Here is a 19,539-nt window from a genome sequence, read left to right on the forward strand (position 1 = left end):
AACATACCAAAGATCACGAAGATGGCTGAGGAACAGCAATGTTTAGCTCTGTTACACGTAAGATGCCATGAATTGGAGGCCACTCAATGGCAACTAACAACAACACTCTAGGGAAACACCTTGGGGCAAAATTGGACACTTCCCCAAACTTCCATCCAGTAGATTCCAATTCATGGCAACCTGCTGTGTTACAGAGTAGAACTGCTCCATAGGCTTTTCTTGGCTGTAATCTTTACAGAAGCAGATCACCGGGCCTTTCTTCTGGAGCCGGTGGGTGGGTTGAACTGTCAAGCTTTATGTCAGCGGTTGATTGCACCACCCAGGCTGCAACTTAAAGGAATCTTTTATTTTAAACACATTTGAGCCAAATTTCCAGTAAGAGAACAAAGAAGGAAGATATTTCGAAATGACAGTGACTCAACACAGTGAAGGTTGTCCTTTCTATGTATGGCACCAACTGTCAACTCTGAGAAGATGGAGGGAAATGAAAGGCTAGGGAACTGGGTGGCTGGGACAGAAGACCTCCAAGTAGCAGGAGGAAGGGGGTAGGACACGGTATTTGGAGGCGGGGCCGGCCGCCGGGGTGGGGCGGGGCCGACGGCGAGGAGGGCCGAGCCGGCCGGGGCGGGGCGGGAGCCGTCAGGACCAGACAGCAGGGTGGGGCGGGGCCGGCCGGGGCGGGGCCGGCTGGCCGGGGAAGGGCGGGGCCGGTCGGGGCGGGGCGGGGCCAGACGGGACCTGTCAGGGCGGGGCGGGACCAGTCGGGTCGGGGCCGACGGCGGGGTTGGGCAGGGACGTCGGGGCGGACCGGGGCGGGGCCCGGCCAGTCGGGTCGGTGCCGACGGCGGGGCGGGGCGGGGCGGGGCCGGCGGGGCGGGGCGCGCGGCGGCGCCGGGAGGTGATGGCGGCCGACGGGGACTGGCAGGATTTCTATGAGTTCCAGGAGCCGGCCCGGAGCCTCCGGGACGAGGAGAACTGTAACGCGAGCCCCGAGGCCGGGGCCGGGGCAGGGGCGGGCGGGGGAGGTATCGGCTTCCCCGCGCTGGCCCGCAGCTTGGAGGAGAAGCTGAGCCTGTGTTTCCGGCCGTCGGGCGCGGGGGCCGATCCCCCGCGGGCGGCCGTGCGGCCCATCACGGAGCGCAGCCTCCTGCAGGGGGACGAGTGAGTGCGGCCCCTCCTTCCCCTCCCTCCCTCCCCCGTCGCCCGGTCCGCGGCCTCGGCGGGACTTCGGCGCAGGCTCCTCCCCGCACCCCCTTCCGCCTCCATGGACCAGGAGTCCCCGCCCCCTGCTCTTCCTCCCGCTTCCACTGCGCCTCCGGCCTCTGCAGCCCCTGCGAGCTGGGAGATCAAATCCCGGGTCCGCGCCTCCCACGCGGCCTCGACGCTCCGCCGCTGCCCCTCCGTCCCCTCTTTCATAGAAAGGAAGCCGGTGTTTGGTTTAGAGGGAGCCTCCTTGTACCCAGCCCGTAGTGAGAGACCGTCCCCACTGGGGCACGTGTGTCGCCATTCATTCGGTCAAAGAGCAGTTACTAAGCTCCTGCTAAGTGCCAGGCAGTGCCTCGCGCTAGGAATACAAGATGACTGCGACACTGTCTTTCTAAAGTAGGACACAGCCTAGGATGGGAGATTGATTTGAAAACACATGATTCGTATGGTCTGAAAAGTGCTGTAATGGGTATGTGCGCAAAATACGGGCGATCTAAAAGATGTGTGGGGGAGAGTCAGGAAAGCCTTCATAAAGAAAGCTGTGAAAACTGGATCCAGGTGAATGTGCAGGAGTTCGCCTGGCAGGTGAAGAAAGGTCTGGCGTTCTGGGCTGATGATATCCCACGTTTAAAAGTACTAAGTGTGAAACAGCACTTATGCCATAGGTATTTATTGGGCCCTGCAGAGTGTCCAGGTAGAGTGCAAGCTGCCGCAGAGGCTAAAAGGAAGGGCTCTGGATATTAATGGCAAGGATCTTACAGTGTGGTGGGGAGGCCAGTGCATAAGCAGTGGGAAGAGCCACCTAAATGCAAAGATAAGAAATTCACAGTGATTTATGAGAGCTGGGGAAGAGGCAACAGCAGAGCTCCTGGAGCACTTTATTTGACCACCCTGACCCCCAGTTATAATGTGGTGGAGTAAAAGTTGTAACTACAAAGCGGCATTTTACCTCAGAAGATGGTCAAAAGTGAGAGCTCAGAAAGTGAGCATATTGTATATACATGGGGAGAGGAGCTACTGGAGAGGCTGAAGGTAAAATTAACGGAGTGAGGACTGAGGATGTGGGTAGGGATGGTTTTCAGAGCATTGGTGGGGTGGAGAGAGTAGAGATTAGGGAACACAGTCTCTCTCAGAGAGGGAGAAGGATCCATGGCACAGAACGGTGTTCCAGCATGATGGCTTCGGTTTCCTCTGTGAACGAGGAGATAGACCAGGGATGAGGTAGGGAACTTGAGGAGAGTTGGAAACGGGCTTGTAAACAGTGCTAAGCAGTGTATGGCCCAGCTGTGCTTGGAGACTATATATATATATACTTTTAGTTTTTAAATACATTTTAATTTTTAGAGCAGTTTTAGGTTTACAGAAAGATTATGCAGAATGTTGTTAAAAAAAAAAATTTAAGAATGTTGTTAGGTGCCGGCAAATAGATTTCAACTCATAGTGATCCCATGTGACAAAATACAACTGCCCCCATAGGGTTTTCTAGGAGCAGATTCCCACTCACACTTTGAACCTCCAAACTTTTGGTTAGCAGCCAAGTACTTAACTGCTGCACCACCAGGGATCCTTATGCAGAAAGTACGGAGTCCAAATACACCCCATAGGCATTGTTTTTTCTATTGTTTCTATCTTGCATTCCTGTGGTATATTTGTTACAGTTGGGGAACCATCACTGGTATGTTATTAGCTGAGTCAGTGGTGTTTTGTGGTAGAAATCTCACCTTCCAGGCCAGAGCCTTCAGTTTGATTCCCAGCCAGTGCACCTCCTGTGGAGCTACCACCCATCTGCCAGTGGCGGCTTGCTTGTTGCTGTGATGCTGAGCGGGTTTCAGTGGAGCTTCCAGACTAACCCAAATTAGAAAGAAAAGGCCTGGTGGTCGATTCCCAGACAGTCACTGGAAGCCCTACGGATCACAGCAGTCTAATCTTTAACCCATCATAGAGATGGAGTAGGACCAGGCAACATTTCATTTAGTTTACATTAGGGTTCACTGATTGCATTGTCCAGCCCTATGGGCTTTGACAAATACGTAATGTCATGTGTCACCATTACAATATCATGCAGAATAGTTTCACTGCCCTAAAAATGCCCTGTGCTCTGCTTATTCATCTTTCCACCCTTCCCCCTGAGCCCTTGGCCACCCCTGATCTTTTCATTGTCTTTCTGTTTTGGCAAAACTGTATGTTTTTACTGATACATCTTCACAGTGTTCTGCCCAGGCAGAGGAGAAAAAAATTTATGATGGATTTTATGCACACAAATATGCATGCTGTCAACAACAAAGATGACAGTTTTGGAATCTATTCCGAAAGAAAAAATAGCTATATATGTGTAGATGTACCTGCCCTGAATCGCTAGAACTCACAACGTATTCTGGATTTTAAAATTTACTACGTATCAAGAGTTAACATACTCAAAACACATCAGTGGTTTGTATATAGACAATTAGAGGTTCCTGTTTTTGCCTCACAAGTACTGTCTGGAAGCAGTCTGTTTTAAGCCTTTGTTTAGATCACAGGTTGATGTGAAACTTAAAATATTTTGTTACGTTCGAAAACAGTTTTTAGTAGATATATTCCTGGTAGTACACATCCCTCGATTTGGTACATAAGAAATTTCTTTTTCTCTGTTCAGGGCCTGGGGCTGGTCACCATGGTCATTGTCCCCTTTCCAGTGCCTGAATCTGTTTGATAGAGCCCATCATGCTCCTTTCACTAGAGATTTAGAATTCTTTTTCTCAGATATTCCCTTGCTTTAGGGCATTTTAAGGAACCCTGCCGAGTCAGTGGTTAAGCACTGGGCTGCTGACTGAAAGGTCCACTGTTCAAACTCACCTAGTGGCTCTGTGGGAGGAATACTTGGCTATGTGCTTCCATAGAGATTACAGCCAAGAAAGCCCTATGGGCTCACTATGAGTCAAAATCCGCTCCATGGCACCTAAGGACAACAACAACAGGGCACTTTATTTAACTGTTCTGAGTCCAGCTTTAGTTTTGGTTAGATACAGAGTGTACTTATCTACCAAGGCTTTACTTTAGAAGGGTGTCTTCAGGATTCAGTGTTGTCAGACTTTGACCTCCCTAGAGCTGTTGTTTGTGATTGGTTGTAATATGTACATGATAAGCATGAAGACAGTTCATGTCTTGACTGGAGAATTCCAAAAATCTTTCAGGTAAGTTGGCCCTGTGTCCTTCCAGTTGCAATTGTTTTGGTCTTGGTGGAGATGAAAACCAAAACTCATTGTCGTGGAGTCTATTCTGACTCATAGCGACCCTATAGGATAGGACAGAGTAGAACTGCCTCATAGGGTTTCCAAGGAGCACCTGGTAGATTAGAGGACTGTTAATTGTTCTTTATTTTCTTAGAAGATCAAATTCACCCACAATCCCTTCTTCTAGGTAAAGTATTCCATTGCGCTTGTCCTTTTTTTGATAGTCTCATTTAAGAAGGAGCAGGCAAGCAGACAAAACAAAACCCAGAAACTATGGACTATTTTCACCTGCTAGACTATCCTACTGACTTTCATGACCAGGGTTTAGATATGCAGTCACTGCTTCAGTATTTGAAAATTTCAGCCAGGAAGGTGTGGACCAGAAACCCGGCAAGGTTAGCAACCCAGAGGCCTTAACATCTTTTCCTGGCACGTTGGCATTAGAGGAGACCTGATTCCAACAGAGAGGAGAATAGAAATGAGCTGTGCGAATGGGGATTTGCTGGGTAAACGAGATGGTTTTCAAGAGCTTCTTGAGTTCACGTTTTTAGCGAGGCTGAATGTGCGTTCCAAAGGCAAACGTCTTTTGGGACTTTATGATTTGGCAGTTGTGGTCCCATGGCTGCTGCTTTTTAGCACTAAATCCCTATTCATTAAATCAAGTATGCTGCCTCACTATTTTAAAATCTTGTATTCTTATTTTTATGTGCCCATTGTATCGTATTTGTTTTCCAGTGGCTTACACTTGGAAAAATTCCAACCAGTTATTGAATTGCTTATTCACAATTGTTGACATTAGTTGCTGTCAAGTTGATTCCGACTCATAGCAACCCTGTATATGCAGAGTAGAACTGTGCTCCATAGGGCTTTTGTGGCTGAGACCTTTTAGAAGCAGATTGCCAGGCCTGTCTTCTGAGGCACCTCTGGGTGGGTTTGAACTCCCAGCCTTTCGCTTAGTAGTCCAGCGCGTAACCACTTGTGCTGCCCAGGGACTATTCACAATTAGATACCCATTATAATTTTCAGATTTTTTTTTTTCTTATGACATCCATTTGTATACCTCTAGCCTTTAAATTATGGTGTTGGCGAAGAATATTGAATGTCATGGACTGCCAAAAGAGTGAACAAATCCGTCTTGGGAGAAGTACAGCCAGAATGCTCCTTAGAAGTGAGGATGGCGAGACTTTATCTCACATACTTTGGACATGTTATCAGGAGGTACCAGTCCCTGGAGAAGAACATCATGTTTGGTAGTGTAGAGGGTCAGTGAAAAAGAGGAAGACCCTCGAGATGAATTGACACAGTGGCTGCAGTAATGAGCTCAAGCATAACAACAATCACGAGGATGGTGCAGGACTGGGCAGTGTTTCGTTCTGTTGTACATAGGGAAATGACTCTACGGCGCCTAACGACAACACAGCCATGAAATAGCTTTTATGTGTAGTGTTTAACTTTACTTGCCCAGTTAATGAGATACATCTCATTTGTATCTCCGAACTCTGTTTTTGTCATACAACTTCATGTTTTATTACGCTGATTGTTACTTTAGTACTGAAACCTGAATTTCAGTCACGAAACTGGAGCTTGTTGTCCATATCTGGTGTGTTTGAGACTTTCCTCAATGCAACTCATTTGAATCAATACTTAGACTAATAGAGCTAGAGGGAATGTCTGCTATTCTTGTCCAAGCCTCTCATTTTATAGAAGGGTGGCTGATACTTAGACAGGTTAAGGGGCTTGTCCAAAGACTCTTTGTTTACGGAAGAATGGAGACAGGAGTCTGTGTTTCCTGAATCTCAGTCAAGTGCCATTTTCGTTTTACCCTACTGCTGCCCCAAACTGCCATTTGATAATAAGGTAGGGTAATTGCAGTAGATATTTCATTGCGAAGTCTGTCTCTTTCTCCTTTCATTCATTTCTGTCTTAGTTGTTAGTTTATTATATTTCAAATTAGATTTAAAATCCCTGTCTCTACTCGCATTGAGCCTGAATAGGGGTACTTTTCTTCAGAAAGTATAACACATCTTTGGTTAGAGAGAGATTATTGACTTTTATGAAACAGTCTATATGTTTGGAAGGAGCCCTGGTGGTGCAGTAGTTAAATGCTTGGCTGCTAGCCAAAAGCTCAGTGGTTTGAACCCACCAGCCCCTCTGTGGGAGAAAGATGTGGCAGCCTGCTTCTGTAAAGAGTACAGCCTTGGAAACCCTATGGCAGTTCTGCCGTGTCCTGTAGGGTCACTACAAGTCCGAATAGACTCGATGGCAAAGTTTTTTTTTTAATATGTTTGAAAGTTACAGAAAGAAAAGTGTAAAGTATGGTGTGGCTGCTACCTGTGTGGCCTGGAAACATTACTTGAACTCTCTGTGCCTTGGTTTCCTCATCCATAAAACAGGTAATAATGCATCCTACCACATAATATTGTTTTTAAAGATTAAGTGAGTTGATATATGTAAATTGCTTATGACAGTGCTGGCACACAGTACAGTTGAAGTGTTCGCCATTATCATCAGTAGTAATAGTTTGTAAACATCTAGGAGCTGGGCACATACTGACTTTGGGAGTTTCCTACGCTACCTTTCCTGAGGACTTGTCAGCCCAGTTATATGATTTCCATTTAGTCTTGTTTATCATGCTCTACTTTGGTGATGTTTTTCTGAGAAACGATGTGTCTTCTGTTTTTCTTCTTTAATACTCGGCGTTCTTCTTCCACGGTAAAACTAGTTGCTGTTGCTTCAGCTCCGACTCATGACGTCCTCATGTGTGTCAGTAGACCTGTACCCCACAGGGCTTTCAGTGGCTGATTTTTTCCAAAGTAGATTCCCAGGCCTTTCTTCCGAGGAGCCTCTGACTGGATCCCTATCTCCAGCCTTTTGGTTAGCCACCGAACGTGTTAACTGTTTGTGCGACCCAGGGACTCCTCTTCCACTGTTATGATAAATGTTTGTTTAATAAAAGACATGTGGAATGTTAATGTTTGTTGATTGTGGTTTTCTTCTTTTTGAGGATTTGGAATGCTCTGACAGATAATTATGGAAACGTAATGCCTGTGGACTGGAAGTCATCCCACACCAGGACCTTGCACTTGCTTACTCTGAACCTCTCAGAAAAAGGGGTAAGTTAGACCAGTAGTTTCTGAACAACTGATTCTGAGAATGGAACTAAGACACATTCATTGTGTTGCCTCTTATTTCCAAGTGTATGAAATTGGAGTGGTCCTGTATTGCAGTTTTGTCTCCCCTGCTATCAACTTGCTAGCACTTTCCTCCAGTTCTTGCCCAGCATGCTCACTTGTGAATATTTAGCTAAATTTCTATCACTTGTATATGACTGGCACCTATCAGCATTTTTTTCCAGCTTGAATAACATTTTTTTTATTGTACTTTAAATGAAGGTTTACAAAGCAGATTAGTTTCTTATTAAGCAGTTAGTACACATATTGTTTTATGACATTGGTTAACAACCCCACGACATATCAACACTCTCCCTTCTTGACCTTGAGTTCCTTATTACCAGCTTTCGTGTCCCCTTCTGCCTTCTGTCTAATCTTTGGCTGAAGGGTGAACCTCAGGAGTAATTTCATTACTGAGCTAGAAGGGTGTCCGGGGGCCATACTCTCAGGGTTTCTCCAGTCTCTGGCCAGTAAGTCTGGTGTTTTTTTTGTGAGTTAGAGTTTTGTTCTACGTTTTTCTCCAGCTCTGCCCGGGACCTTCTATTGTGATCCCTGTCAGGGGACTCAGTGGTGGTAGCCAGGCACCATCTAGTTGTACTGGACTCCGTCTGGTGGAGGCCGTGGTAGTTGTGTTCCACTAGACCTTTGGACTAATCTTCCCCTTGTATCTTTGGTTTTCTTCATTCTCTCTTGCTCTCAAAGGGATGAGAGCAGTGAAGTATCTTAGATGGCTGCTTACAGGCTTTTAAGACCCCAGACTACTCACCAAAGTAGAATGTAGAACATTTTCTTTATGAACTATGTTATGTCAGGTGGGTTAGATATTCCCTGAGACCATGGACCCCACAGCCCTCAGCCCAGTAATTCAGTCCCTCAGGGAGTTTGGGTATGTCTATGGAGCTTCCATGACCTTGCCTTGTACAAGTTGTGCTGGCTTCCCCAGTATTGTGTACTGTCTTACCCTTCACAAAAGTTACCACTTATCTATTGTCTGTTTAGTGTTTTTCCATCTCTGCCTGTCCCCTCCCTTGTAACCATCAAAGATTGTGTCTTTGAATAACACTATTTTGATGTGCTGAGAACACTTAGTGAGAATCCTAGCCTGTGTTTTTTTTTTAAATAATTTTTATTGTGCTTTAAGTGAAAGTTTACAAATCAAGTCAGTCTCTCACACAAAAACCCATATACACCTTGCTATACACTCCCAATTACTCCCCCCCTAATGAGACAGCCTGCTCTCTCCCTCCACTCTCTCTTTTTGTGTCCATTTCACCAGCTTCTAACCCCCTCTGCCCTCTCATCTCTACTCCAGGCAGGAGATGCCAACATAGTCCCAAGTGTCCACCTGATCCAAGAAGCTCACTCCTCACCAGCATCCCTCTCCAACCCTTTGTCCAGTCCAATCCATGTCTGAAGAGTTGGCTTCGGGAATGGTTCCTGTCCTAGGCCAACAGAAGGTCTAGGGGCCATGACCACCGGGGTCCTTCTAGTCTCAGTCAGACCATTAAGTCTGGTCCTATGAGAATTTGGGGTCTGCATGCCACTGCTCTCCTGCTCCCTCAGGGGTTCTCTGTTGAGTTCCCTGTGAGGGCAGTCATCAGTTGTAGCCGGGCACCATCTAGTTCTTCTTGTCTCAGGATGATGTAGTTGCTGGTTCATGTGGCCCTTTCTGTCTCTTGCTAGCCTGTGCTTTAATGTATTGAGGGTGCTGGAATATTAGTACAGAGTTAGCCTTGAATTTAATGGCTTGTTGGACCTGACATGTTGTCAGAAAGCAATGTGTTCCTGTGAATATTGGGGAACCTTTAAAAGACATGTCAGTTCTTAAGGGCTGCCAACTTGTCCTCTCTCAGGCTAATGTTTATGTTGTGGAATTGTAAAGTGAAGATGCCTTGAATCAGAAGTGTGAGCACAGGTGTTGGGACAGTTGGGGTGGGGGTGGGAAAAGGGAAGAGAATTACTTTAAATGGAAAATCGAAGTGTTAGGTTTATTTAAAGCTCATAAGAAACATAGCTAGATTACAATTTTAGGCCCTATTTAAGTTCCTTATCAAATAACAATGTAAACTATGCCAGCTCTTTCTTCTGGCACGCTCTCTATTTTGTTAAGTGTAATGGTGTGATTGTTGGGAGTACAGTGCAGTAGGGCTGTCAGTATTTTAAGTAGTATAGGTCATGAAAATGATTTTCTTAAATATATGACTCAGGAAAGCCTCCTACCTATTATTTTCTTGTGAAAGCTAGAATTCTTAATATATTTTCCAGTATTCTGGTGGCTCTAGAATTCTTGCTGCTTCTTTGAATTGTTCACCCTGTAAAGCTGTTTTGCAGACTGACCTGGCATACATTTAGTGACAAGGAACAAAATGAAGTATTTTACACTCTCTGCTTATTTAGATCCTTGCTAACGTTTTTGGGCTTAGTTCAAGTTTCCCTTCTTCTCTGAAAATTCCTGTTACTGTTTTAGCCTCTGTTGATCTCATGGAATTATACAATTTTAGAGTTGGAAGGGACTTTAAAGGACACTTAATCCAACCTCTCACTCGGGGGATCCCCATCCCTAGCATCTGACAGATGGCCATTTAGCCATGGCCTTAGCCCCTGCAGGGGAGGAAAATGTGTTCCTCTTTGTGGGAATCAGTTATGCTTCTGATGGGTGAAGTCTTCAAGGCCTTGTTATGTGTCCCACAGAATTTAACCCAGTTGTCACCTGCATGCTGGTCCTGGGGCTCCCACAGTGCTTTGTCATGTCTGCAGTCGTTACTGTCTTCTCTTACTAACTGGGTCTGTCAGTAGATTGTGACTTCCCCTAGGTATCTTCATATTTGTCATTGTAGTAACTACTACTGTGCTTGGCACATATTGGAAGTGTTCGTTTAATGACCCAACGAATGGCCTCATTAGTGAGACTGTAAGCTCAGAGTTTTTAAAAACCACTCTCTACATTATTTAACATAGTGCCGAATCCACACTAGCCAGTCAGTGAGTCTTTTTTTGTTTGACATACTAAAAAATACCCAAGGGATACTTTCATAGTGTCTTAGTCATCTAGTGCTGCTAGATGTAACAAATACTACAAGTGGATGGCTTTAACAAAGCGAAGTTTATTCTCTCACAGTCCAGTAGGCTGCAAGTCCGAATGCAGGGAGCCCGCTCCAGGGGAAGGCTTTCTCTCTCTGTCAGCTCTGAAGGAAGGTCCTTGTCTTCAGTCTTCCCTTGGCCTGGTAGCATCTCAGAGAAGGAACCTCAGGTCCAAAGGACACACTCTGCTCTTAGCACTGCTTTCATGGTGCTATGAGGTCCCTACATCTCTCTGCTTGCTTCTCTCTTTTATATCTCAAAGAGATTGGCTTAAGACAGTACCTAATCTTGTGTATCTCATCAATATAACTGCCACTAATCCATCTCAATTCATCATAGTGATTTACAACACATAGGGAAATCACTTCAGATGATAAAATGGTAGACAGTCATACAGTCGTATAAGGGAATCATGACCTGGCCAGGTTGACAGATATTTTTGGGGGACATAATTCAATCCATGACACAGTTTCCAAGAGAAGTAAATTAGCAGGATGAATAGGATAATCTAGTTTCTTTGAGTAAAATGTACATCATCTTGTATTGTTTTTAGACTGTATCTTAGAAATGCGTTCTTTTTTTTTTTGCCTTTTGAATGTTATTTTCAATGCCAGAGTGATGGTATAGCCAAGGGTGGAGTTGATTCTGACTCATAGTGACGCCATGTGCAGAGCAAAACTTACCCATAGTGTTTTCTTAGCTGTAATCTTTACGGGAGCAGATGATCAGACCTTTCTCCTGCTGGGTGGGTTAGCAGCTGAGCACTTAATTGTTGCGCCACCGGGGCTCCAAGGGCAGTAATTTGTAATGACTTATTTGTACTAGTACTATTGTAAAAGCCTTATCTGGAAAAACGCAGCACATTGAAGTGATTTTATATTGTGACATAACTATCAGATGATGAATGAATGGAACTGAAATTAGAACTCTCTTCCTCTGGAAGAAGTGGCACACTTAAGTTCCTGAAGAACAAATGGACAGTAAGGACTGTGTAAGAAGCAGCTATATCATTGTCCTAGATAGTCTATTTTCCTGGGAAATTTGTTTTACCTTTGGCCCACTGGGGACCTCTAGTCTTTCCATGACTGAAGTATGAAAATATACCTTTGGAAGAATTGTTTGGATTATTCTAGTTATAAAACAGGGTGTATAGGAAGTTTTTTCCTTGACGGAGGGAGCTTTTTTTTTTTTAAATTTTTATTTTGCATTAAGATGAGAAGAACATTCAGGAAACTTCAGCTTGCTAGATTTCAGTTTTCTACTTTTCTTTCATTGAAGTTTAGGGTGGCACACTTCAAAACTTGGTGGGTCTGTTCTAAAGCATGGCAACTGGTACATTCCAAAATCTTATGTGGGCGCATTTTTTCCATTGGACGCATCTTCAGTTTCCTATAGGGAAGCAGCACCACCAGCTCAGGAAGGGGTGGTGGGCATGCTTGGCAATTACTAAGGCACCTTTATGCCGAATGGGAGAGTGAATAATGACACCCAGACAGGCAAGGTTAGTTTTCAAAGCCTGAAAGGGATTCCAGCCCTTAGCATATGCCATGTCTGTGGGGAATGGGCTTGGCTCCCTCTCTGGAAAGATGATCTGGGACCATTGTTTCTGTTGTCATGGAAATTTATTCTGATGGCTTATTGGTATCACCTGTGTGTTTTGGCAGTCACCGGAAACCTATTCCGAATCCATTGCAATTCTTGAATGTGCCCATGTGAGTGAAGTCTTCTAGACCACTTTGGTTCAGGAGCATCTTCTGTGTCATCATCTTCCCTTCTATCAGGCATTGCTTCAAGGACAGGGTCCTCGCCTTATTCATCTTTATCTCTTCAAGAATAGAAACAAGAAGAAGACAGTAGCATCTTTCTTAAGGATAATTTTAGAACTTTTAATTGTTTATAGGTCAGAAGAGGAAAAATAAAGCTGTGGTTCTCAAGCTACAGCATAAAAGTTTAGAGATAATGAGGATGACTATTAGGTCTGCTTCACATCATCCGCATGCGCTTGTCACCATATTGTGGCACTTTTTTCCACTTCACAATCTCAAAGTAAAATATGCGCTCCCATCAAGATCCTAGCACCTTGACCCGCCTCTTTTCTCAGTAAAAGTAAATTATTAAAGGAATAACTGTCAGAACTTGAAAAGTAAACTGGAACTATAGGATTTAAAATGAAAAAGCAGTCCTCTGCCCCTTATAGGGTCTCTGTGAGTCGGAATTGATTCAACAGCAATGGATTTTGATTGCTGCTTACCAGAGACAACCACTATCAACTACTTCAGCTGTTTCTTCTAGTAGATTATATGCTCATACCATTTATTTTTTTTTATCTTAGTCCTGTCCTTTTACTTTCTACCAAAGAGGGTGAGGATTTAGCACCCCAGTCGCCAACATTATAATCCTCAAAAAACTTCCCCTTTCCCATTTTCCCAGTATAATTATATCACAATATTTGATTAGTCATCATTCACATTATTTTGACTATTCAGGTATTCACAGTTGACCTACTTCGGTGTATTATGGTTAAATTTCCTCTCTTGTACGTTTTTTGTTCTTGATAGGGTAATAATTGCCCTTTTTTTGTGGTTTACTTAGTTGATAGTTAGTTCACCCAGTCCTCCTCAACAGAGCCTTAAAATTCATTTTTGGGCACAGCTAGGTAATCTATCAGCCAATCTCCTCTAAGCCTTTCTTTTTTTTTCTTTTACAGTGAAAATTAGTTTCTCATTCAAAAATTTATACACATATTGTTTTGTGACATTGGTTGCAATCCTCACAATGTGCCTACCCTCCCCCTTCCTACCCCATTTTCTCCGTGTCTATTCGTCTAGCTTTCCTGGCCCTTCTTGCCTTCTTGTTGCTGCTTCTGGGCAGGTGTTGCTCATTTGGTCTCAGATACTTGATTGAACTAAGAAGCACGTTCATTAAGTGTGCCAGTGTTTGTTCTACAGGCCTGCGTGATCTTTGGCTGAGAGGTGGACTTTGAGAGTGGCCCTAGCCCTGAGTTAGCAGGATGTCTGGGGACTGTAGTCTTGGAGGTTCCTCTAGGTTCTGTCAGATCATTATGTCGGGTCTTTTTTTTCGTGAATTTGAATTTTATTCTACATTTTTCTCCTTTTCCGTCTGGGACCCTCTATTGTAATCCCTGTCAAAGTGGTCAATGGTGGTAGCAGGGCACCATCTAGTTCTTCTGGGCTCTTTCTTAGCCTTTCTTGAGGCCTTATGCCATAGCAATTCTAATCTGAACTGACTACTTTCTACTCTAGCTTTATAGCGACGATTCTGGGACCTTCCCATCACCACCAATGCAAGAATTCTTTTCATCTTTCTCTTATAGTGGATCCTGTGTTTTCTTTCTCTTTGGCTTTTCTCCTGGTTTTGGTGGATACACTCTGCAGTAGGTTTTTGAAAAAGGTACAGGAGAGGTAGATTTTGAGAACTTGCATGTCTGAAGATGTCTTTATTCTAGGGCTTTGAGTTAGTTCTTTCCGAGTCCAACCCCTGCTGAGAATTTGCATTTCCACCCCAGATATACTGAATCAGAATCTACATTATAACAAGATCCCTAGGTGATTCTTATGTATCATGAATTTTGAGAACCACTGCTGCACTTGTGGTCTCAGAATTGGTACCTAACCAGAAGCATTAGCATCACCTGGGAACTTGATAGAAATGCAAAATTTAGTTTTAAAATAAAAATCTTATATGATTACCAAAACCAAACCAAACCAGCTGCTGTTGAGCCAGTTCCGACTCATGGTGTCCCATGTGTGTCAGAGTAGAAGTGTGCTCCATGGGGGTTTCAATGGCTGTGACCTTTTGGATGTAGAGCAAGGGTCCTCTGGGTGGATTCAAGCCTCCAACCTTTTGGTTAGCTGAGCGCTTAGCAGTCTGTGACACCAGGGGACTCCATATGGTTATAAAGGCATATGTATTAATGTAGACCAAGCCAACAGTATAACAAAGAACCAAAAAGAGCCCTTTATCCCCTCAGTGAAGATAATAAGCACTGTTAACAGTTTTGGTGTACTTAAACTATGAATTATACATATTTATTTTTGGTAGAAATATACAGAACAAAAATATACCAATTCATCGATTTCTACAGGTACAATTCAGTGACATTGGTTATATATTTCGAGTTGTGCCATCTTTTTCCATATCCTTTTCCAAATTATTTTACCAAATTAACATAAAGTCGCTACCCCCTAAACTTCTCATATAACCTTTCAAATTGCTGTTGTCAGTTTGATCCCGTATAGATAGTTTTTTAAAAGAGTGCAGTACTCAAGGCAAACATTCTTTACTAATTAAGCTAAACTACTGTTTGGTTTAAAGATGACTTAAGGGGATAGTTTAGGTTTAAGGCTTAAAGATTTCTTCAGGGCAGTAGTTTGGGGAGGGGGGTCCTCCAGCCTCAATGGCACCAAAAAGTCTGGATTCCATGAGAATTTGAAATTTTTGTTCCACATTTTCCTCTCTTTGATCAGGATTCTTCTATGGAATCTTTGATCAAATTGTTCAGTAATGGTAGCCAGGCACCATCCAGAGCTTTTGGTCTCTTGGCAAAGGATGCAGTTGTTCATGGAGGCAATTAGACATTCATTTCACTTTTTCCTGCTATTCTCAACTCTCCTTCCTCTGCTTCTCCAGGTGAATACTGGTTCAATTGTTGTACCTTGGATGGCTACTAGCAAGCTTTTAAGGCCTCAGGCACTACACAACAAACTAGGAGGTAGGATAGAAGCACTGAAAACAATTTAAGGCCAGTTGACTAGAATGTCTTACAAAATCATGCCCTAAAGTTCTGAACAAAGAAAATAAATCCTGTGAGGTGTTTGGTTGTGTATAAGCAGTATCAGCAGCTACTGTCTCTTTCTCCCTTTTTTTTTTTTTTTTTTGTAAAAAATATATGATATATCACTGCTGACTCATGGTGACCCTGTGTACAACAGAAGGAAACACTACCTGGTCCTGCGCCATCCTCACGATTGTTGTTATACTTGAGCCCAGTGTTGTAGCCACTGTGTCAATCCATCTCATTGAGGGTCTTCCCTCTTTTTTGCTCTTTCTACTTTACCAAGCATGATGTCCTTCTCCAGGGACTGATACCTCCTGATAACGTGTCCAAAGTATATGAGATGAAGTCTGGCCATCCTGGCTTCTAAGGAGCATTCTGGCTGTAGTTCTTCTGAAACAGATTTGTTTGTTCTTTTGGCAATCCATGGTCTATTCAATATTCTTTGCCAACACTGTAATTCAAAGGCATCAGTTCTTCTTCAGTCCTCATTCATTGTCCAGCTTTCGCATGCATATGAGGTGATTGAAAATACCATGGCTTGAGTCAGGCACACCTTAGTCCTCAAAGTGACATCTTTGCTTTTTAACACTTTGAAGAGGTATTTTGCAGCAGATTTTCTCCTGATGCAATGCGTCATCTGATATCTTGACTGCTGCTTCCATGGGTGTTGATTGTGGATCCAAGTAAAATGAAATTCTTGACAACTTCATTCTTTTTGTCATGGTGTTGCTTATTGGTGCAGTTGTGAGAACATTTGTTTTCTTTATGTTGAGGTTTAATCCATAGTGAAGGCTGTGGTCTTTGCTCTTCGTCAATAAGTGCTTCAAGTCCTCTTCACTTTCAGCCAGCAAGGTTGTTTCATCTGCATATCACAAATTGTTAATGAATCTTCCTCCAACCTTGATGGCCAGTTCTACTTCCTATAGTCCAGCTTCTCGGGTTATTTGCACAACATACAGATTGAGTAAGTGTGGTGAAAGAATACAACCCTGGTGCACACCTTGCCTGACTTTAAACCAAGCAGTTTCCCCTTGCTGTGTTCGAACGACCGCCTCTTGGTCTATATAGAGGTTCTGCGTGAGCACAATTAAGTGCCCTGGAATTTCCATTCTTCATAATGTTGTCCATAATTTGTGATGACCCACACAGTCAAATGCCTTTGCATAGTCAATAAAACACAGGTAAACACCTTTCTGGCATTGTCTGCCTTCAGCCAAGACCCATCTGACATCAGCAGTGATATACCACATCCTCTCCTGAATCCAGCTTGAATTTCAGGTAGTCACTGTCTCTGTACTGCTGTAACTGCTTTTGAATGATATTCAGGAAAGTTTTACTTGTGTGTGATATTAATAATATTGCCCAATAATTTCCACATTCAGTTGGATCACCTGTCTTTGGTATGGGCACAGATACGGATCGCTTCTGGTCAGTTGGTCGGGTAGCTGTCTTCCAAATTTCTCAGCATAGGCAAGTGAGCACTTATAGCAGTGCACCTGTTGAAACATTTCAGCTGGCATTCTGTCAGTTCCTAGAGCCTTGTTTTTTGCCAGTGTCTTCAGTATATCTTGGACTTCTTCCTTCAGTACCAATGTTTGTTGTCGAGTTGGTTAGGTGCCGTCAGGTCAGCTCTGCCTCATAGTGACCCTGTACGACAGAACGAAACATTGCCCAGTCCTGTGCCATCCTCACGATTGCTGTTTTGCTTGAGCCCATTGTTGCAGCCACTGTGTCAATCCATCTCATTGAGGGTCTTCCTCTTTTTCGCTGACCCTCTACTTTACCAAGCATAATGTCCTTCTCCAGGGACTGATGCCTCCTGATAAGAATGATAAACGGAGAAAAGATTGAAGTTGTCCAGGATTTCATATTACCTGGATCCGCAATCAACACCCATGGAAACAGCAGTCAAGAAATCAAACAATGCATTGCATTGGACAAATCTGCTGCAAAAGACCTCCTCAAAGTGTTAAAAAGCAAAGACGTCACTTTAAGGACTAAGCTCTTAGTGTATAGTATATAGTGTACCTTTCTGTGCTTAAAAAAAATTAAACACTTCCAGATACACTAAAGCATCTGTAACATAATAATACAGGAATAAAAATAATGTTTTGGTGCCTGTTGCAAGGTCATGCCCGTTTGTTATTACAAACCATTGTATGTACCTTGAATTTTTAATGTAATAGACTTTATGGGGGTTGGTTTGTAACTATAGCTGTGCAAGAGTGGACAGTCATCACTCATGGACTGCCTGGAACCAGTAATACATATGGTATATGGTGGGTTTCACAGAACATATTGTGGACGTTAAGCAACGCATGACTGGATCTTACTTAATTAAGGACTTGAAAGTAGAACCTGTACTTAAGTGCTTTCAGATTTAGTAACACATCTTTAGAGATTCCTGTCCCTTCGAGTAAAGAGTATTTTTTTTTGAGATCCTCTTCAGTCCTTTGCCTGCTTTTTTCTTTTTATTTCTCTCTACCAGTCCTAAATGTATGACTCTGTAGTTCTGAAATTCCTGCTTTTTGTTGTTGTTTGGTGCTGTTGAATCATTTTTGACTCATAGTGACCCCATGTGACTGAGTGAAACTGCCCTGTAGCGTTTTCTTGGCTGTAATCTTTACGGGAGCAGATTGCCAAGCTGTGGTCTTTGGTAAAGAGCCACTGCTGACCAGTGGCAGTTTGGCAGGGAGGGGGCCAGTGGAATAAAGGGCAGCCCTCATCCTCCCTTTGGTACCTTCCAATATTGTGTGACCTAACTAGAACCCAGAAGTCAAGGGAATCTTTTGATGCAGTCTGTAAAGGTCAGTGTCTTGAGGCACAGAACAGAGCAGATAGTGGTAGTGGGACAAACAGAAAATCCCCAACACAGTTCAGCTTCAAGATGTTTGAAACTGTTCTTAGCTACTGTCAAGTCAGCCCCTGACTCAAGTTGACTCATGTTCAATGGAATGAAATGCTGGCAGTCCTGCAGATGGGTTATGGATTGAAGAGTTATGATCCACAGGGTTTATACTGGCTAATTTTCTGAAGTAGATTACAGACCTTACTTCCTAGTTTGTTTTAGTGCGGAAGCTCTGCTGAAACCTGTTCAGCATTATAGCAACATGGATGCCTCCACTGACAGATGGGTGTTGGCTGCATATGAGGTGCATTGGCTGGGAATCGAACCTGGGTCTCCCACGTGGAGGATGAGAATTCTACCACTGAACCACCAGGACCTCAAGTTTGGAATATATTCTTATTTAGAAGCAGAGAGGTTCAACCTGAAGGGTTAAGTGAGACCCTCATGGACAGATTGTGCTTGCCAGGAGTTGATTACTTGTCTTTTACTCTGAATGTTAGAAGTTAGTTTACAAGTAACCATCTTAATGTTTTCTGTGGAATTTTAACATAGACCAGTCTATGAGATTGTTAACTGCTTTGCTGTTAGGTGCCATTGAGTTGGTTCTGACTCATAGCGAATGTATGTACCATAGACCGGAACACCGCATGGTCCTGCACCATCCTCACAATCATTGCTATGCTTGAGCCCATTGTTGCAGCCACTGTGTCAGTCCATCTCCTTGAGGGTCTTCCTCTTTCTTGCTGACCCACTACTTTACCAAACATGACGTCCTTCTCCAGGGATTGCTCCCTCCTGATAACGTGTCCAAAGTATACAAGACAAAGTCTCGCCATCCTCACTTGTCAGGACCCTTCTGGCTGTACTTCTTCTAAGACAGGTTTCTTTGTTCTTTTGGCATTCCATGGTATCTTCAGTATTCTTTGCCAGCACCATAGTAATTCAAAGGCATCAGTTCTTCTTCCGCTTTCCTTATTCATTGCTCAGCTTTCACATGCATTTGAGACAATTGAAAACATGTTTTGGGTCAGGTGCACCTTAGTCTTCAAAGTGATGTCTTTGCTTTTTAACACTTTAAAGAGGTATTTTGCAGCAGTTTTCCCAGTGCAGTGCATAGTTTGATTTCTTTACTGCTGCTTCCATGGGTGTTGATTGTGGATCCAAGTAAAATGAAATCCTTTACAACGTCAGTATTTTCTTCACTTATCATGATATCACTTATTG

General features: G+C 43.6%; 1 protein-coding gene across 4 annotated transcripts in view; it reads left to right on the forward strand.

Moving 5' to 3' along the window:
* The first annotated feature begins 868 nt into the window (after positions 1-868).
* FEZ2 (fasciculation and elongation protein zeta 2) overlaps positions 869-19,539 on the forward strand; it is a 64,378-nt gene continuing 45,707 nt past the window's right edge. For all 4 annotated transcript variants that reach the window (XM_049870352.1, XM_049870354.1, XM_049870353.1 and 1 more), the window contains exons 1-2: positions 869-1,161; positions 7,423-7,531. In XM_049870352.1, the coding sequence (XP_049726309.1) occupies positions 902-1,161; positions 7,423-7,531 (369 nt within the window). In that variant the 5' untranslated portion in view covers positions 869-901. The remainder of the gene's footprint in view (positions 1,162-7,422; positions 7,532-19,539) is intronic.

Source organism: Elephas maximus, chromosome 26 (assembly GCF_024166365.1).
Source record: "Elephas maximus indicus isolate mEleMax1 chromosome 26, mEleMax1 primary haplotype, whole genome shotgun sequence".
NCBI lineage: Eukaryota > Metazoa > Chordata > Mammalia > Proboscidea > Elephantidae > Elephas > Elephas maximus.